General features: G+C 43.3%; 2 protein-coding genes and 1 pseudogene across 7 annotated transcripts in view; 2 read left to right on the forward strand and 1 right to left on the reverse strand.

The window, feature by feature from the left end:
* Nucleotides 1-147: 147 nt before the first annotated feature.
* On the reverse strand, nucleotides 148-10802 carry APEX2 (apurinic/apyrimidinic endodeoxyribonuclease 2). Of its 2 annotated transcripts, none has more exons than XM_077889157.1 (7): nucleotides 10653-10802; nucleotides 10062-10436; nucleotides 8994-9077; nucleotides 6190-6370; nucleotides 5501-5647; nucleotides 4694-4763; nucleotides 148-2170 (listed from the first exon to the last, which is right to left on the reverse strand). In XM_077889157.1, the coding sequence occupies exons 2-7, from the start codon at nucleotides 10216-10218 to the stop codon at nucleotides 1262-1264; spliced, it is 1548 nt and encodes a 515-aa protein (XP_077745283.1). In that variant the 5' UTR covers nucleotides 10219-10436; nucleotides 10653-10802; the 3' UTR covers nucleotides 148-1261. The 2 variants fall into 2 exon arrangements, with proteins under 2 accessions (XP_077745283.1, XP_077745284.1); XM_077889158.1 differs by having other exon boundaries at nucleotides 10648-10785.
* LOC144308540 (small EDRK-rich factor 2 pseudogene) lies at nucleotides 8446-8622 on the forward strand (annotated as a pseudogene).
* A 1225-nt stretch (nucleotides 10803-12027) lies between the features above and the next one.
* The window catches only part of PFKFB1 (6-phosphofructo-2-kinase/fructose-2,6-biphosphatase 1), a 73360-nt gene continuing 64700 nt past the window's right edge, over nucleotides 12028-20687 (forward strand). Inside the window, exons 1-2 of one of the 5 annotated variants that reach the window (XM_077887656.1) lie at nucleotides 12028-12397; nucleotides 13632-13707. Coding sequence is in view for 3 of the 5 variants with exons in the window: in XM_077887659.1 (XP_077743785.1) it covers nucleotides 17692-17776 (85 nt within the window). In the remaining 2 variants the exon portion in view is untranslated. Of the gene's footprint in view, nucleotides 12398-13631; nucleotides 13708-17460; nucleotides 17777-20687 lie in introns of those variants that run through there. The other 4 variants (XM_077887654.1, XM_077887658.1, XM_077887659.1 and 1 more) reach the window with 4 other exon arrangements.

Genomic DNA, 20687 nt, shown 5'->3' on the forward strand with positions numbered 1-20687 from the left:
AGGAAACTGCATTATATCTGACTCCTTCAGACAAGTAGCAGAGCCATGAGGAAACCATAGGTCACTTGTTGGTCTGACCAATCCATTTTACTAATAGGGACACTGATCCAGAAAGAGGAAAATGGCTGCCAAAAACCACACAGTGAGTAGCACTCAGCAGGTTTATTTGAAATGGATTTTTCCCAATGGTTTCAACAAAAATCCAGGGATTGACTCTTTACTGGTAGACCTGGAAAACCTAGGCCCATGTAGCCCCTGAAGCCAGGAGATGGAATCAGCCCTAAATGAACCGCTTGGAAGAGAAGAGATCCTCAAACTTCGGAGATATTTTCCAGCAGACAGAATGGATGTCCTCAATCTGTTATCCTCTCCTCTCCACAGTACTTTATAGAACAGGATCTACCAGCTCTATTTTCCAAGGTGGGAAAGAGACTTGGCTATACCAAACAACTTTTTCAAGGCAACACTCCCAATCTTTCCAGATCATAGCACACAGAAAACATTTGCATAGCACACCTGCATGAACTAATGATACTACTTGCCTAGGAGGCACTCTCTCCTGACATTCGTGCTCTGCCTGGCAATTCTAGGGCCATTTCTTTCCATCCTATAATCCATTTTGTGGCAGTTGTGGGACACACCAGTTGGGAAGCACTGGTTGAAAGCTATTCAAACCACCTGAGCTTTCTAACATACCACACTCACCTCCCTTGCTGATTCAACCTTAGTAGTGCAGGAATCCCTACAACTCAACAGAGCACCTTTATGGTGAGTACCACTCCTTCCTCTCCCCTTCCTAGGAGTTGTATCATCAGGCTATAGGCAGCTGGCAACCTGTGTTGAGATAATGTCTCTGATTCAACTTCATAAAGCACATCCAAAATGTCTACATGACATAGTGTGCTAAAACAAAAACACACTTTGTTTAGGCACAGATATATTTCTCAACAAGAAAGGGGTTTAAAATCAACTTCCTGGGAAAATTGGTTCCTGTGCACTTCTGACAGGAAGGTGGGAAGTGGAGTGGAGAGCTGGGTCACAGCATTAAGGAACAAGAGGCTCACCAATGAGTAGGAACTAGGCAGGAAGAAGAGAAAGAGAGGCCTTAAAGGAGGAAGAGAGAAAGGAAAGAGAAGGGTTCTTCAGGAAGTAAAGAGGAAGAGGTGTCTTTGGGGAAGGAAGAATAGGCAGCTTAGGATGGAGCTGGCCTCAAATTACATACAGGGCTGATGATGCCAGACATCCCTAGGCCTGGGTTGGTTCAGCTGGGCCTGCTCCAGAGGAAGAAGTTACAGCGGGAGGAAGGGTCAGTGGGAGGACCCCGGGGCCTAGCACACATATAGAAGTGGCGGCCCAGATTGGGTCCCGGCTTCTTCACAGTTCGCATCACACATGGTTCCCTGTGGCCCCCACAGAGGGGCATGGGCAAGGGCCCCCCAAGCAAAGACTTCCAAAAAGAGGTCTGTACCTCCTTCTCATCCTTGGCCTCTGAAGCACCAACTTGCCCTTCCACCACTTTGGCCATTACCTCCTCTTCTGGAGTCTTTGGGGTCATGAGGGCACCCATACTAGGAAGCTCCAAGTTAGGAGAAGCTTGGGGACGATTAGAGGATGGCTGGAAGTAGCTTGTCAGGCTTTTTTGGCCTCTGCTAGAGCCAGTTTGATTTGGCCGAAGCCTGGTTGAGCGCACACGGGCTTTGTTTTGGTGCATCTTTACCTGGGTTTGTTTGCTGAGTCGCAGCACTGATTGCTTGAACACAGGATCTTGTTTGTGATGAACTAGGAAGCGAAGGATCTTGAGCTGGGTGCCTGCAAACTCAGGGAGGAAGCGAGTGCACAGAGGTGGGCACTGTTTTGCTGGCACAGAGGACACACTCAAGACTGCACCCACAGGGCAATGATCAGAGCCCATCACCTCAGGCAGCAGGAAGGAGTCCTGGAAGGTGTCAATTACCAGGGTCCTGTCCCCCAGCACATAATCAAGCCGGGAGCCATAATTCAGGTGGCGGGCACCACTGACTGCTGACCAGCAGGTGAATGCCCCCTCCTGCTTTGGCTGGAAGCAGCGGTAGCTATCAATGAAGGGCCGGACATGGGACCCAGCCTGGCATCCCAGGTTACTGAGCAAGCCGTCCATCCACTTGCGCCCTGGGTCCTCTTCAAAGCATTCCTGGGGAAGGGGGAGGAGAATGAACAGAGAGGCAAAACTAGATGCCTAGACCTGGAAGAGACTTAGACTAACTGCTTCATTTTTCAGACAAAAAAAATGTGATTGGTCCCCAAAAGACTACTACTCAGGGTCCAGAACTGGCACAGCTGGGATTAAATGCCAAATCTGAAAGCTTGTCATTTGCTTAATAAAAGCAATTCTCAGAATTGCTCACCAATAGGCTGGAAAGCATGAAGTCAAAAGTGGTTACTTCTAGGAAGTAGGGATGGGGTTAGAAGTTAAGAAAACTGTTACTTTTTCATTTAAACCTTCTGGAACTGTTTGGCTTATTAAATGTGTATCAAGGGCCTCACAGACCATTGCCTCTCCTGCCCCAAACTCCTCAGCTGAGGAGCTCCAGAAATCCATGCCTACTAAATATTTCCTTTGGCTCTGATTCCCAATTCATCCATCCATCCAATCCACCTGCCCACACACTCATTCAATGAAAAAATGTTCAAAGAACACTGATTATGGGCCAGGCATGATACTAGAAACAAGGTGGGAACCTGAGCTTGTCCAAGTGGCCAATGAGGCTTCCTTTGAGGAAGTGATCTAGAGCTGAAAAGTGAAGGCTGAGCAGGAACAACCCAGACAGAAGATGTTATAAGTTGAGAGAGCAGCCTCTGTAATGGACCTGTGGAGAAAGGAAGCAGTGCACCCAAAAGATAAAGGGAGACCAGACTGGGGACCAGAAGACTGGCAGGAGATAACTATCATAGTGCAAGCAAGAGATGATCATCACTTAGACCAGGGTAGAGCCAGAGGAGACAAAGAAAAATGAAATTAAGAAATGGTTTGAAACTAAAGTCAGCAGCACTCACTGATCAGCTAAATGTGGGATGTGGGGTTAGAGAGTAAGGAAACTACTAACATCAATTCCCAGGCTTCCGGTTGGAGTAGCCAAGGAGATGATGGTGCCATTTAGGGAGAAGAAGACTAGAAGACCCAGTCTTTTGGGAAGTTCTCATATTCTATTTTGGAAAGACTGTGTTTCTCATGTGACCTGGTACTATTCTCTTTTCTTGGAAGGAAGAATGTAAAAGGTGCACTTGAGAGATCTAGAGTTTTGAACTAAGAAAAAAAAGGCATAAAGTTATATGACACTATTGCAGGAAGCAGAAAGAACAGACTGAGTATATACCTGATGAGAAATAAGGTATGAAGAGACTGAAGTTTACATTTTGTAATGTACACTCTCTTCCCCACCATACCACCACCAATACCAACATTCTTTCATTATCTCATTTCTGTTCTTCTTCCCAGCTGGGAGCCACATCGGTTTATGTGGCTCTTCTGCATACCAATCAAAGACTCTTCCTACAGCCCCTTCTTTGAGCCAAGTCCAATGCTGAGATGGACTATGCCAGCATAAGTTATTGATCACTCCCTTCATGAGGCAAGCTGAGAGCTGGCTTGTAGACTCTAGGACAGTGGTTCTCAAGCCTGACTGTACAACAAAATCAGCCTGGGACCTTGTAAAACATACTGCTACCCTGGCCCCACACCCAAGAGATCCTGATTTAATTGGTCTGGGGTGGCACCCAAGTATTAATATTCTTGTAAAAGTTCCTTGTTCTAATGTGCTGTCAGGGAATGAGAACCATTGGCCTAAAGAGACTCAGAGATGAAAGGTTCATACAATAAAAAAAAGACAGAGGGTACAGTGAGAAAAGTCAAAATGAAAATAACTTTTACAATGGACTGAGAGAAGAAGATCTCGCTGGTGGGGACTGAGGATGGAAATGAAGACTGGGAACAGACCAGAAAGAGCCTTCAATGCCAGGCCTAGATGTTTTCTTTGCATTGCAGAGCTAACAGGGAGATACTGAAAGTTCATGAGCAGGAAACACTGTATGAGGGAAATGATCAAGATAATATGGAGTTCAAGGACCTTGAAATCTGGTCCCCAAAGGACCCTCCAGCCCCATCTCCTGCCTCTAACCCCCCTTCCCATGTCAACCTCTAACAAGAATGGGACTTGCAGTTCACCATGCATACCAGGCAAATTCTCACCTTGTAGCCTTTGCTCAAGCTAGAATGCTTTGCTTCCCCTACCCCTAAAACTCTGTTTTTAATATTTGACCATTTTCAGATGCCTCCTAATGTCCAGACTAGCCCAGGGATTTCATTTTTCCAGGCTCCTCTAGACTCCTGGCCTACCATCTCAGCCCTGAAGATATCTTTTTGTAAATGGCTGGTCATATCCCCCACTATGCTTAAACCTCTGAGGGGCCAAGAGCCAGAACTGACTGGCAACTGAGTCCTCAAGACATAGCTCAGGACAATGCCAAGGACAAGATCAATAATGTCTCCTGAATGAATGAACAATCCAACAATCCTCAGTGCTTTGAGAATTGTATTTCAAACTAAGCTCTCCTTTTCCATGAAGGAAGCTACTCTTGAGCCCCAAATCCAGCTTTGGCTGGCTGCCTAAACAGAACCATGGTCAGAAGTGAGGAACGGGGCCTTGAAGAGCCTTACCAGGTTGACTGCATCCCAGTGGTCAATGGGGCAGTGGGCTGTATTCAGGTCACCCAGAATGATCACATGGCTAAAAAACATGACATGAGATTATCAACTAGACATTCAAGACAGGGAACCAATAGTCCTGGCCCATCTACTTTCTTCTGGGCCCAAGAGCTCAGAAAGGCACCTTTTCACACAGGGAGTCCAAGGTAGGAGTCCACAGCAATGCATAGCAGGCTACCTCTCCAATCTTACCATAACCTTGCTACCTTTTATGCCTGACCCCAATTCTGATCTCCAGAGATGAGATCATTCCCTGACATGATTATCTCACTGATCTCTACCTAATGGCATCTTTCTGGTCCTTAAAAGTTGAGCTCAGGTACCACTTCTTTTAGGAAGCATCTCTTGATTACTCTAACCCACCCTCACTTTCCTGTCCTTTCTTGGGACAAGACTTTTCATTTGCTCCTAGACACTTTACCTTCTTTATCTCATTTCATCCTTAAAACTATCCTGTGAGGTAGGGATTCATATACTCACTTGAGAAAATAAAAGCAGAACTAGCCTCAGGACTCATAGTGAATAAAAGGGCCAGGATAGGTGCTTAAAGGTATCTAAGTACAAAACCCATATTTGTACCACTTTACCTGATCCTCACAGCTCATAGAGAGCAGAGCCCATTCTGGGAGGTATGCTGGTGTCTCCAAGTAGGCTGTAAAGGAACTCAAAAGACAAAGATCCCACATCCCGTTCAATGGAGCTTGATACCTAAATGGGCTGGGAACCTAGAACCTCAAGTACCACTTAGGTTTACAATACCTGCCAGCTGCCAGGAGGGCTTCTGCTCGGATCTGCAGCAAGCGATAGAAGCGCATTTTAAAGGTCAGCCGCTCAGGTTTCCCAGCATCCGCATGGGGGCAGTACACGTTGATTAGGGTCAAGGTCTTCTGCTTCCCTTCCCATGTCCTGGGGAGAAGAGACCCCCCCCCACACACACACACACAAGAAAAGGTCATTTCCAAATCTCCCCTCTCCACATCGTGTGGCTTCCACTTAATGGTTGCCTGTGGGATGGATGTGAAGGGGACAGAAATACATGAACATGCCGGCATGCACAGGACTTGGGGACAGACTACAGGCAAAACAGGGAGAGGGGCATCTAGGATAACACCCAGGTAAACCAGGTGACGGTGCTGCCATTCACAATGACAGGATACTCAGAAAGAGAGCAACTTGGGGCGATGAGTTGCTAAGTTGCCTTTGAGGTGCCTGTGGTAATAAGGGAGCTATAGGCCAGTTCCCCACTCTAGAGATAGGAAACTCAAAGCCCAGAGGCGAATATGATTTGCCCAAGGTCACACAATGTGTAGCCAGTCAGAACTGTAGTCCAAGAAAGGCAAATCTGGGATGTTTTCCATGATGAATATAAGTATACAAGGTAAGCCTCAGAGTCACTACACTAAGAGTAGAACCAGCAGTGCTCAGTGCAAAGGGATGTGGGCTATTACCGGATCTTATGCTGTGTCAGGAGGGCCCGGCCCTCACTATCCAAAGCCCGAAGCTCCTCTTGGGTGAATTCATCCATGTTTCCATAGCAACCCACGTCCCCATTATGAGTGGCAAGTAGGCCACTCAGGCCTTCTTCAGCAGCCATGGGAGTAGCGCTGTCCTTACAGAAGGTAGCTACACCTGGAGATAGACAGGATACTCTGAGAGGTCCTAGAAGTCAACAGCCTATCGTATTGCTTGTTGCCCCCAAATGGGTCACCTGAGTCAACTTCATCTAATGTGGTTATACTGACAACTCTCCCAACTCAAGGGCCATGGATGGCTCCTGAAAGCCTGAGGCAATTTTGAGAGTCTCAGTTCCTTCATCTAAAAAAGCCACAGAACAATAATAGCTAATGGTCTAAATGTTTTATATGGATACATGGTAAGTGTTCAAAAATTATTAGCCATTATTATTATCACAGACTAATTTGTTTAATCTTTGTACAGGAACACCACAATATATTGCAAGTTCAGTTACAGACTACCACAATAAAGCAAATATTGCAATAAAGTCCAATGAATTTTTTGGTTTCCCAGTACACATAAGAGTTATATGGTTACAATATTATAGTCTATTAAATGTGTGCTAACATTATGTCTAAAAAAAAACAATGTATATTCCTTAATTAAAAAATACTGCTAAAAAATGCTGTCTATCTGAGCTTTTAGCAAGTTGCAAGCACTGATCACAGATCACCATACAACAAATATTATTAAGGGGCACCTGGGTGGCTTAGTCAGTTGGGTGTCTGCTTTCGGCTCAGGTCATGATCCCAGAGTACCAGGATCAAGCCCCACATGCAGCCCCACAGGGGGCTCCGGCTCAGTGGGGGCCTGTTTCTCCCACTCCCTCTGCTCCTCTCCCAGCTCATGCTCTCTCTCTCTCTCACTCACTCTCTCTCTCTCAAATAAATAAAGAAAATCTTTAAAAAAATAAAGTATGTATCTTTAAAAAATAATAAAAAAAATTACACATAATAAAAAAAGTTTGAAATATTTAAGAATTAACCAAAATGTGAAAAAGAGACATGAAGTAAGCAAATGTTGCTAGAAAAATGGTGCCAGGAGACTTGCAATACAGGGTTGCCATAAAACCTTCAATTTAGGGCAGCCCCGGTGGCCCAGCGGTTTAGCACCGCCTTCAGCCTGGGGTGTGAGCCAGGAGACCCGGGATCGAGTCCCACATCGGGCTCCCTGCATGGAGCCTGCTTCTCCCTCTGCCTGTGTCTTTGCCTCTCTCTGTGTGTCTGTCATGAATAAATAAATAAAATCTTAAAAAACCTTCAATTTATAAAATATGTAATATCTTCAAAACACAATAAAGTGAGGAAATGAGTGAAAATATCAGTGAGGGTGACAAAACATGAGAGACACCTAACTCTGGGAAACTAACAAGGGGTAGTGGAAAGGGAGGTGGGCAGGGGGTTGGGGTGACTGGGTGACAGGCATTGAGGAGGGCACTTGGCAGGATGAGCACTGGGTGTTATGCTATATGTTGGCAAATTGAACTCCAATAAAAAAAAATGAAAAAAAAGTGGTACTTAGACTCTTAAGTATAGAGGGGAGGTGGGTAGGGGGGATGGGTGAAACAGATAAAGAGGATTAAGAATATACTTCTCTTGATGCACACTGAGAAATATATAGAATTATTGAATCTTTATATTATACACTTGAAATTAATATACTACTGTATGTTAATTATATTTTTTAAAAAATAAATCGAACTTCAAAAAAACACAATATAGTGAAGTGCTTTATATATGTATGTATATATGAAAATATATAGATATGTAAATTCATATATTTGTTGCTTATCTTGTATTTACTTATATATGTTTATTTATAAATGTATATATACATATATATATTATGTATATATACAAAACAAGGTATGCCTGTAGTAGCCCTAGGACATAGGCATTATTTCCATTTCTCAGCTGAGAAACCTGAAGCACAAAGAGGTTAAGTAACTTGTCAGAGGATACACAGCTAGGAAGTGAGGTAGGACTCAAACCCTGGCAGTCCTAAATTCATACAATAAACCACCACATGACTGTGCTTCCAAAGTCAAATAGGGTAATTTTACACATAAAAACCATCCTTCATGTAACTTTATGTGACTTTAGCTCTGTGGACTAAAAGCCTGTGGCGCCTACAACATGGGACAGAATGAGGGGATGCAAGGGAGGTAGGCCAGATCTGCTGCCCTCACCATGACCCAGGGTAACCAGAGGTAGCGCATCCACCAGAAGAATATGAAAAAGCAGAGCTACTAGGTTAAGGGAAAGTACTGAGATAATGGGCTTTCTGCTGCCACCTGCAAACAGAGGGCCTCAGAGACCATTCAGGAAAAGCAAAAAAAGGCAAATGAGAAGGAGGAACCCAAGTAGCTCTGTGGCTACATGTCCAACCCTCTTGGTCTCCCCTGTGTGCCTGGAGCCAGTCCCACCATGCTCTCATTTTCTCCTGTAGTGCTCATAGGTCCCAGCACCATTAGCATTCATTTTTGTCCTGTTTCCGCAGCGGATCCCTCCTGTGCTTTTTTTCCTTCCCTTAGCCTCTCTTCCCCTAGGCCATCCTGTGGGTGAGGGGGTTACCCCCTTCCCAGAGTTTTTTATTCCTGTGGGGCTCACTCCAAAGTATTAAAAGTAGCTTTTAAAAGACTGAGTTTCTTATTATTTTCTCATCAAATATTGGAAACTTTTTCACCCCCCGACCTGCCTCCATCACTAATTTAACATTCCCAGAAAGCCCCATTTACCAGAATAGCCACTGCGGTTGCGGCTGAAGCTGAAATAGGAATTATAGCCCTCAATGATAGCCAGTGGCTCTGTGAGCACGTCTCCTGCAAAAAAAACAGATGTAAGATTGTGTCAGAGATAAAAGTAGAGCCTAGGAAACAAAGGTCTGGAATTAACATTGTAGGGCAATTCCTTGCACACATCAGAGCCAGAGTAAGATTAGAGGAGGAGTTAGAAAGGTAGAAACTAGAGAGGGAATTGATATCAGAATAAGAAAGCTATAGAATGAGAGGAGAATTAGGTGGGAGGAAGCTAGTGATTAGGTGAATGGAGGGAGCTGGAGGTGCGAAATGGAAATATGAGAGAGGGAACTGGGAATCTGAGCTGGGGATATGAGGTTGGAGAGAGAAGCAATTAGAGGATCTGAACTGGGGATGGAGGAAAAAGTTGTTAGTGGGTCTCAGGGTCCAGTGCAAGGGAGCAGGAAGGAATGGGGGGGGGGGAGTGTTGAGCTCGGGTGTGAGAGAGGGAAATAGGGAATCTAACCTTGGCATAGGACATGAGATAGAAATAAGAGGTTCTGAGGCTGGAAAGGAGAAATGGGGGTAGAGCTCTAAGGGATCTGAGGGGAAAACTGAGGATTGAGAGAGGGAGCGGTAAAAGGGAAGAAATTAGGAAGTCTGAGCTGGGAACAAAAATGGGGTGGAAATTAAAGGATATGAGCTGGGGGCGGGGGAGGGGAATTGGAGGATTTAACTTGGGAGCTGGAGCTGGATAATGTATGAGGAAGAAATTTGGGGTACTGAGCTGGGGCAGGATAATGAGTGGGATGTAGAGGGTCTGTACGAGGAGGAAGGTTGCACGGATGAGGGAATTAAGATTGTGCTGAGGACAGGAGAAGTAGGAATTAAGACATCAGACTGGAGTGAGAAAAAGGGGTTTAAGAGAAAGGGGTCAGGATTCTAAACTAGGTCTAAGAGGAGGACTCTACGGATAGAGAAATAGTAAAGTAAAATGAGATTAAGTTGGGGAAAAATTTAGTGGAAATGGTAAAGTATGGTAGGGATCTTGGATTTTTGAGCGCTCACTGGTCACTTTGGTCTCCTGAAGGCAGACGATGTCGGCATCCAGCTTGTCCAAAATGCGCCCCATGGCCATGGCGGCACAGTTGCTGGGCTCCTCATATACCATCCCTTGCAGGGGGCTCCTGATCCCATTGATGTTCCAGCTCACCACACGCAACATCTTGACGGCCAACTGCAAAGCCTCACAGTACGCGCCTAATGTAGGGGACACAGGACAACTAGGCGCCCCCGGCCCAACCAGATCCCGCCTTCCGCGCGCATTGGCCCAAGCGTTTTCCTGCGCGCCACGAAAAATGTCGGCGAAAGTGAGGCGGGGCTTCGAGCCTCTCAGTTCTCATTTGGCGGGAGGAGCGGAAGTTGATGGGGTGGTGCAAATGCCTAGGATGAATGAATGGCAAGAGGAAGTCCTCCAGTTAGGCTCCTTCTCCTCCTTCAGCACTCCGTCCGCACACCGCAGTCTGACTGCGTTTCCGAGCAGCTCTAAAGTCCCCTTGGTGCTTCCAATTACTTACAGATGGGATTTCGCCACCTTTTAAGCAGCAGAACGAAACCGCGCGGTAACCGAAGCCCCGCTCCCAGTGAGACTGACCTTACCTCCAAGTGCGCCTCTGTCGTCCTGGGTTACTGCTGTAACTGTGCTTGGGTGGAGGAAGGGAGGCTCGAAGGGAACCGCGCCGCTAGAGGGAGCAATAAGAAATGCTCTAGAGTATGGGGAGTCCGGGTGGCTCAGCGGTTTAGCGCCGCCTTCAGCCCCAGGGCGTGATCCTGGAGACACGAGATCGAGTCCGACGTTGGGCTCCCTACATGGAGCCCGCATCTCCCTCTGCCTGTGTCTCTGCCTCTGTGTGTGTGTGTGTCACTCATGAATAAATAAATAAAATCTTAAAAAAAAAGAAATGCTAGTGTAATTAGATTTATAAGGGAAGGGGAAGAGAGGAACCTGTCTCAAGCCCACCCTCTAGCCATTATTTGTCTTGGGCTTTATAACATTCTTAAGTCCCCAACACATACTTTTTCCTGGCTCCATTTCTCAGATAAGTAAAGTCGAGCCCAGGGAATTGAAGTGGGCTACCCAAGATCCAGAGCAGCACTGTCTCCCAATGTACCCCATGGCTCTTCCACATGCATTATTTGTTTGATTCTCTGGATAACCCCATAAGGGGTATTAAGGCTAAGTATGACAGAATGAGTGAGTTCACCCCAGTCTCACAGAAGTGGTAGAGCCAGGATTCAAAGCCTATCTTAATCAGCTCAAGGAATACTTTCTTGGATAAGTTTTTCCTTAACACCCACACACTTCCCCAGTTAGGTCTTTTCTCTGGGCCCCCACAGCACCCTGTGGTCCATTCTGTCACAGCACTTATCGCAATGCACAGCTACCATTGATTGCTGTTTTTGTCACACAACTGCCAGCAACTTGAGAGCAAAGACCATGTCTGATTCATCTTGTTAGCCCCATCCTCTAATCTAGGGCACAGCATATTTAGGAGTCAATAAATATTTCCTAATTGAATAAACAAACACGGAGCAAATGCAAAAGCAACAGATTAGTGACTTGTTTTTGAGAACACAAAAATAGAAATGATAGACATGCCCAATGTCCAAGGAAAAGCATGACTTCACATTCTTAGGTTCCTCACCCTAAGCTGCAGCATAATTTTCCCCCTAGAATACCATAACCTTATTAGAACCATCATCCTCAATGTCTGCAGAAAAGGCCCAAATAGCTGCTTTTCCTCCTAGAGGACTTAAAGGTTACCTTCCAGTTGTTGCCATCAGGATAAATAGCTCTGCAATTAAAATAAGAATTTTGGTGCTTTGAGCTTTTTCATGCTTTGGTGGTTATTGGCTCAGGATTGAGTCCCAGGAGAGGGATAACTAGGACAAAGGAAATTAACATTTTTATTGCTCTTGCTTCATATTGCCAAATCACTGTCCAGTAAGAGATCATGCCCATTTACACTAAAGACCAATCTGAAACTCAGCCCCTAGGAAATCCAGATCTTGCCTGTCTACATTGCTGGTTTTAATTTCCCCATTCTGCAGTTGCTTGTTAATATTAGTTCTGACCTTTGGGGCAAGGTGAACACATGGTTGGCCTGAAGAGAAAAGGCTCCGGTGGCTCAGGAACTTCTTTGACAACTAACACAGCTGATATTTCAACAGAGCACACACATGCCCCTCTTATTAAGGGTACTTCCACAGTGTTTTCAAGGAACCAACCAACGCCTCGAGACTCCCTCTTTAACGCCACCCAGGTACCTGCTTTGAAGGTCTAAATGCAAGAAAGCTGTGTGTCGGATAATTAGTGATGGAAGAGAAAACCTCTAGGAGAACAGGTAGGTGAGACAGAAGGAAAAATAGATAGGGATACACAATTCCAAATCCATTCTTTAGGTTTCTGGAAAGTTTTCTTTGTATAGGGGTTACTTGAAGTGAGCATTAAAGGGTATGAAAGAGTTGGGGAAAAGATGATATCTATATCTCTCTGTCATCCATCGCCACCTGTCTTTGTGGGACACTAACCAAAAGGGCAGTTCTCTAGCACCTTTAGAAGTCTCTCTTGGTCTATTCCAGTTTTGAGTGAACTGGATAGTAGGGATTATATATCTTACCTCCCCCAATAGTATATACAGTAGGTCTTGTTTTCTGTGGCACTTTGAACAAGCTTTTCAACCTTCTCAGAGCTTCAATAACCTTCTTACTAAAATGGAAATTGAAATCCCTGGCCTACGTCCTTCAGAGGGCTATCTCAAGGTGAAGAGGAGTAGGAGAAGAAGAACCAAATTTCTGGAGATGTTTCAGAACTTCCATGCTCTGTCTGAGATTAGTGATCCTGCTTTTTTCTGTAGCCTCCACAGGCAATACCACCCACAGGCCTCCAGCTGCTCTTCTCTCTGAGTGACTATGGTCTGTAGAGAGCCACTCCTGGGACTGGGATACAGTAATCCTTGGGCTCCAGGTGTAAGGCTGAATGTGGTGGGGGGATAGTGGGCCAGAACAGTGACTAAGAATTAAGTGGTACCTAGGTGGTTGCCACAGAAAGCCTAATACACATCCGCACCTAAACTATAAGCATGTGGCCAATCTCCCCTGTACACCCTTACCCCCTACAAATGCATTTATACCCACATACTCCTAAGAATTACTAATAGAGATACTCCATTTGTGATTTTGTAACCCATCAGTATGGGTTTAATAGTGCTTTTAGTGGGATTCTCCCACATACCCTATACTTTGGGAGGATGATCAGGACCTGTGAATCTCAGGAAGTCACATTGTGTGCTTTTCTCCATAGAGTTAACCCAATTTAGAATCAGATCTTGGTCTTGAGTGAGTCACTGATACTGAGTGAACTCTTTTTCTGCAACCAGTTGATTGGACTTTTTCAGGTGGGGTGGACTTCATTCTTTTGCTCATTCTATTCTGCCCCATTCAAGGTTAAAAAATCTTTCTAGATACCACCTTCTACTTTCAGACCTAGTTAGTTTGCCCACCCAGTTCCCTGTATAGATCTCAGTTATGACATTTACTTTTCCGAATAGTGATTGTCTATACGTTCATCTCATCTAGGGCAGAGAGATACTCATTGAGCAAGTGTTTCCTCCTTGCCAGAACCTGAGCTGAATACTGGAAACACTGATCGCAGGTAACTGAGGTCTAGTTCCCATCCTCAAGGAATTCATAGTCTAGTAGGGAAGTACACCAGTAAAAACTAGTGGATACTTGCTCAGATAAATGGAAACATACAGACAATATGAGAACCAAAGATAATGCCTATCCCAGATTACAGGGAAAGCTTCCCAGAGGAGGCAACATTGAGCCAGTTCTTGAAGATTGAGTTAGATTTCACTGAGAATGGAAGGAAAGAGAAGGCATTTCAGGTGGAGCAAAAGCCCAGAGGTTTAAAAAATATATATATGTTATGTTTGGGGACTCCATGAATCAGCAAGCGCAAGTTAAGCATGGGCTTAGAAAGAGAGACATGGCTTAGAGAAGTAGGTTGGGGCTTGATTTAGAACAGCCATCCTGAGACCTTTCCATAAATCTTGTTTAGTTCTCCTGCTTCTAGGATCAAAATTGATAACAGGTAAACAAACAAAAAACCCAGACAAACAACACATACACCACAAAAGCAAGATTAAAAAAAAATATGACAACAACAAAAACCAGCTAGCTAGTTCCAGTTCCAGGCAATTTTAACTTGGGTTTTCAAGCCTGGACCCTAGGTTTACCCTTTCAGACCTTGCCAATAGCCTGCTAGCCTCCTATCTCAGATTTCCTGCTGCTAAAATTATCTTTCTGCCTCTTGGCAGAGTCATGAGGACAAAACTGTAAACATAGAAGGGGGTTCATGTAACCAGCTCAATTACCTTGGACAAGCTTTTTCCCATCTCCCTAGACCTTAGTTTCCCTATGAAACTAGTGAGAATGTAAGGAGCAACTAGGATATGGAATATGTTGTTGTTTTGTGGACAATGGAAAACATACATGTAAAAAGTTATTATTAGGATTATTAACATTGCAAATAAAAAAGAGTTATTACTTTACATCTGTCAGAATGGCCAAAATAAAAAACAGAAGAAATAACAAGTGATGGCAAGGGTGTGGGAACAAAGGAACCTTCATATACTGTTGGTGGAAATGCAAATTGAGGGAACCTCTGTGGAAAACAGTATGGAGGTTCCTCAAAAAACTAAAAATAGAAATACCATACAATCCAGCAATTCCACTACTGAGTATTTACCCAAAGAAAATGGAAACACTAACTCAAATAGATATATGCACCCCTATGTTTATTGTAGCCTTATTTATAATAGCTAAGATATAAAAGCAGCCAAAATGTCCATCAATAGATGAATGGTAAAGAAGATGTGATATACATATATACACACACAAAAATATATACATATACATATATATGCACACATACATATATATACATATACACACAATGAAATACTATTCAGGCATAAAAAAGAATGAGATCTTGCCATTTTCAATGACATGGATGGAGCTAGCGAGTATTACGATAAGTGAAATGAGTCAGTCAGACAAATACCATATGATTTCGCTTATTTGTGGAATTTAAGAAGCAAACAAACAAAGAAAAAACACCAAAAAAACACACTTAAGTACAGAGAACAAACTGGGTAGATGGGAGGGGTAGAACAGATAGAGGAGATTAAGAGTAGTACACTTATCTAGATGACCACTAAGAAATGTATAGAATTATTAAATTATTCTGTAAAGTAATGTAACACTGTATGTTAATTATACTTCAATTAAAAAGTAATACAAAATACAGTATATGCAATATTGCATTGTCAGAAAAAGAAAAAACCAACTCAGTAGCAAGGAAAGCCAATGCCGAGGAAAAAATAATTATTAGCAGAGTAATACTTATTAGAAGACTTATTAGGATTAAGAGAGTTGTATCTCTTCCAAGGTCTAGTTCTGAGACTCTAAATGTTCTGAGATCATCTGAAAGACCACATTCTTAAATCAAACTAAATTGATCAATTAATAACAACAACAACAACAACAAAGTCCAAGTTGCTCCAAGCCTTGGACTGGGAAAAATCAGGTCCCCAGTGTTCTACCCCGGACTTGGTCACTTGGTCACTTAGGAAAATACCTCCCCTCTCTAGGCTTCAATTTTCTTACCAGAGAAGGTTGGATGTAATGATTTCTAGGGTTTTCTGTATCACAAAACCAAAAAAGTAAAAGTAAATTTATCTTTCTAATTGATTGGCAGGAGTTCTTTATTATAAATGTTAACCCTTTGTAATATGTTATAAATTCCTTTTATTGTTTCTTGTATACTCAGCATTACATTAGAAGTTTCAGATTAGCTGAAGAGGTGATTGATCATTTACTTCACAAAAGGGGTTAACTAATGTATTTTGAATATTTCCCAGGTTGCTTTATGTGTGTTAACACGTTGAGTTTTCAACAACCCTGAGCAGATAGATACTCTTATCAGATGAAAAAACTGAGGCACTGAAAAGTTAAATCTTCTGCTCAGGATCTCATTGCAGAGGGAAGAGGTGGGATTCCACTCAGGTGGTATGGCTCCACAGCCCATTGCTTTTAACTACTGTGACTCACTGCATCAGTACATTCATTTAGATAGGCAGGCTCTGAAATGTATTGAAGATTTGGAATGATTTATACACAACTGGAGGAAATCTAACCTTTGTATAGACTAGGATACTGAAAATAAACTTTTAGGGAACTTCTTAAAAGGCAAAGTACAGCCAAGAGCATTGGAGGAAAGGGATTAGAGATTGCTATTCCCAAGAGCTTTCTGTGTAGCCCAGCTCAGTGGAAGAAAGTTGAGCTTCCTTGTAGCCAATCACTGGAGGCTCTTCAGGGGGTGGGAAGGTTGCAAAAGAATGAAGTAAGAAAAAAAAAAAAAAGAATGAAGTAAGAGTATACTTGGACATCTTCCAGGTAAGCTATGTTGTTATGAGTTCTACTCATAAAAGCCTCAAAACAACCAGGGGAAGGGGGGAAGGTAAAGTAGACACATCTGGGTGAGATGACTCTGGCCTATGGACTTGTCCTACTTTGAGGTCATTGCTCCCTGCTTCCCACACTCAGCCGGCTGCAGCCTTTACCCTAAGCCTCCACTTGGCATGAAGAACTGTAGTCAGGTTCTGTATCAGATCATGATGCCTTTCTCTCTAGGACTCCTAATGGCAGCTGGCAGCCATGTGGGCAGTGCTTACCATCTCTCCCCCCAGAAATGGCTGCATTCACTTCTCTTTCCAAGGTGTCAGTTTTATTCTAATTTATTTAGCCTTGGCTGGGGAGAACATAAAGATGATTAGATGGTGTCCATCTCTCCCAAGAGTGCCCCCAAGCAGCACATTTTAAGTGGGAAAGGACCTGTGGTAGGAAAGACAGCTGAATTCAGGGGAAGACAACAGTTGCAATAACATTTGTGGGTGGGGGGAAACAGTGAGACAATGAATCTTCTACTTCTAGTTCTGGTTTTTGATTGCTAGCTCAAAACATTGCATTTTTCAGTAGGGATTTTGTTTGTTTATATTGAAAACCTTGAATTTCTGATATGGATCTCTGTTTCTCAGTTAGAACTTGACATTCTACTTAGGCTCATCATTTTATTTCAAAGCTGTAAAAGCTACTGAGACCTGCCTCCATCACCTTTACCGTTTCCACCTCACACAGGATATAAGCACATGATCTTTGGTCTTTTATTTGCATACTCTACTAGTCCTGTCTTCATTGGAGGGAAGTAACTGGCCAGACCTAGGCTGTCTTGCTGGCTGCCTTCCTTGCTGGGCTCCAACTTATCTCCTATGTACACAGCCCTTGGAGTTCAGAGGCCTCTGCTGACCTCTGCCCAACCTCTTTCTCTGTACCCAAGCCCCCACTGGTACGTACAGGTGCAGAGGCAGGCAAGTCAGGCAAGGACTAGGAAAGAGGAGAGGGGGCTGGAGACAGGCTGCCAGAGAGATCAGAAGCCCAGTGCGCCTCCCTGTCCCAACTCTGTCCACCTGCTGCTGTGGCCACATTAACAGAAGAGATAGTAAGACAGGAAGTGAGGCCCAGTACCTTGTGGACAGTGGTGTCATTAGCTGCAACACCTAAGCTGTCTCAAGAGATGGAAGAGCTCACCCAAACCAGGTTGCAGAAGATCTGGATTCCACACAGCAGTGGCAGCAGCGGGCTACAGCGGAGGAGGGGCTGTAAGTGTGGTTTGCTTCCATGGGCTTCAAGGTGGTGGTAGTAGAATGTGTGTAGAAGAGCAAAGGACAGTTCCCCCCCCCCCCATTTCTACCCCCATCCGAACCTGAAAGTTCGACTAGATAAGCAGCTGAATGAAATAGCTGTAGAACAACAAAAGGATAATGTCAGAAAAGACAGAGAAAGAATTAAAGAAAGAGAGAGATAAAGGACAGAGAAAGAATGAGGATTAGGTAAAGACCATCTTAGAGGGATTTTTGACTAGGCACTTTTTTTCTTATGCAGAGCTTATTTGAAATGCTTCTTGTTCGAAATTTGACATTGCTAGTTTGGAACTAACTGTTCAGTGCTAACCTAGAATGTTTCATTTTGATGAACTCTGTGAAGAGTTTGGAAATTGGTCCTGTCTGATAGTGCTTGGGTGAAATAAGGTAATGATTCCTGGCATAATTTCTCAGGAGACAGGTGCTGGATACACACCAGTCTCATGTCATTGGTCAGTTTTGCTCCTCCCTTTTCTCAAGCCTCTTCTAATAAGTCTTTACCTGTCTGATTTGGGAAAGTCTGGATGTCCTGTCTCCTGCAGTTCCTTCTTGGCTCACACAGACACTTTCGCTGCTCTGGGAATTTGAGAGAGAAAACATTCAGCCTCTCAGGGACAGCCTGCTGTGTAATGTTCACTTTGAAAATTTAAGAAAAAGCAGGGCGAAAGAGAAGCAAACAAAACTTGTAAATATTTTTTAAAAAAAAACTGGAGTATTCCATTTCCCATAGATAACAGGGGATGGTTGCAGACCAAGGTGTTTCCAGTCCAAGGATGGACTGAGCCATGAGGAGCCATGAAGTGAGCAGAGATAAGATAGCAGTGGACTGTGGGAACCAGACATCTTGAGGACCAGCTGACCAAGCTTGCACTATGCTAATGCTAGAGGAGGTCCAGGCTCAGCACTATTGGGAAGAGAGGTAGTTGCTTAGAGAATACAGGAAGATGTAGGATATTAAATATGGTGTGTAGTGTGCAAGATGTAGATAGAGGAAGAAGAGGAAGAGGTGGAAAAACCCAGCCTCCTATTCTCTTTCCTTCTCTCCACCAGGAATTTCACTCACTCATCTAGAGATCTAGGGACCTGGATGAGACGGAGAATTACATCCCACCCCCCATCCAGCCAACCACTTTAATTCTTTCCAAGGGGCTGTTGGGTTCAGTTGGCAAGCAGGCAAACCAGTCTCTGCATACTTGGGTCCTCTAGAGTTAGGACCCTGTATTCCTGTGAACTCTTTCAGGTTGCAGAAAAATATATGTAAGTCTCCTAGTATAGTCTCTGTTACATAAAGGGTACAAAACAAATATGTGCCCACTTTAGTTCTGAGCATCTCTTTCCTCGGCTGCAAAACAGAACTAATTCTTCTCACACTGTGTTGTTGGGACAATTCAGTGATTCAGATGTCTGGATCCAGACTGCCTAGGTTTTAATCCCAGATCTGCCACCTCCTGCCTCTGTGACTTTGGGCAAGTCTCTTTACCTCCCTGTGCATCCATTTCTTCATCTGTAAAAAGAAGTGAATAATAGTGTTGTTATAAAGATTAGAGAGTAAAGTATATAAAATGCTTAAAATGTCCAGCTCATAGTAAGTGCTCCATAAATGTTAGTTATTATTTAAACTAGAAGATGGATGTGTGGTCTTTTTGCCCATCATATCCTCAGCATCAAGCTCAGAACCTGGCACATAGCATATGTTTATTGCTGTACTTCCACTCACCCTACTACTCACCATAGGCAAGCGTGGACTGTGCCTAAGACGGTCTCTCATTAGTGATTGACTGAATTATATCAGACCGCAGAGACAATAAACTTAGTGATTGCCATATCTTGCCCTAGGCAAAGTCTGTCTCACCTCCCTTGCTGAGGAGTCTATTTACCACTGAAAGATCTGAATTACCTTTTGCTTGGAGCATCCTTTTTAGAACTGCCTGGTCCCAAAGGGGACAATGGGTGAGGAGATTAACACAATCAATGATGTTCTGAGAATTAAGTGCATTAATATGTATAAAGTGCTTGGAAAACTGTGTATGTTCATCTGGACTTGTTTTCTCATTCAATGTTGTGTTTTGTGTGCCATCTATATTATTGTTGCATGTAGTTATATTTATTCTCCTTGCTGTGTAGTACTACATTTTGTGAAATCTCATGGTTTGTTTATCCATTTTACTGTTGGTGCACAATTAGGTAGTTTCTAGTTTTTGGTTATGAACAATACTGCAGTGAAAATTTTTGCCCACATAAATTTTGGAATCAGCTTTTCAAGTTATACACACAGACAAAATTTGGGGATTTTGATTGGAATTGCATTCAATCTGTAGATCAGTTTAAGGTGGAGTTAACGACTTTGTGACATTGGGTCTTCTGTAAACACAGTATATCTCTCCATCTATTTAAAATCTTTTCATGTAATTTGAGTGAAGTTTTATGATTTGAAAGGACTTGTACATCATTATAAGAAATTTCTTTATTTCTTGTTGCTATTGTAAACAATACCTTTTTAGAAAATTGCATTTCATAGCAGTTTATTGCTAATGTATGCAAATATAATTGTAATTACTGTCTATTGCATTTGTAACTAAATAACCTCATTAACTTTCTTATTAATTTTGATAACTTATAGGTTAATGACAGTTTTCTTTTTCACCTCTCATCTTTATATTTTTGTATCTCTTTTTCTTATATTACTGTACTCCTAGGACCTCTCACCTCAAACACACCATTTTAAGTACAATGCTGAATAGAAATGTTAATAGTGTGTATTGTTATGTTGATCATAATTTTAAGGAGAATGGGTTTTTTTAAGATTTCATTTATTTATTTGACAGCAAGAGAGAGCTTGAGAGAGAACACAAGCAAGGGGAGCAGCAGA

Source organism: Canis aureus, chromosome X (assembly GCF_053574225.1).
Source record: "Canis aureus isolate CA01 chromosome X, VMU_Caureus_v.1.0, whole genome shotgun sequence".
Taxonomy (NCBI): domain Eukaryota; kingdom Metazoa; phylum Chordata; class Mammalia; order Carnivora; family Canidae; genus Canis; species Canis aureus.

Coding starts and splice junctions, on each gene's coding strand:
- APEX2 (XM_077889157.1), bottom strand. CDS start 10,218: ATGTTGCGTGTGGTGAGCTGGAACATCAATGGGATCAGGAGCCCCCTG. Junction 9,078..10,061: donor TCAGGAGACCAAAGTGACCA/GTGAGCGCTCAA, acceptor TTTTTTTTGCAG/GAGACGTGCTCACAGAGCCA. Junction 4,764..5,500: donor GCCCTCCTGGCAGCTGGCAG/GTATTGTAAACC, acceptor CATGTTTTTTAG/CCATGTGATCATTCTGGGTG.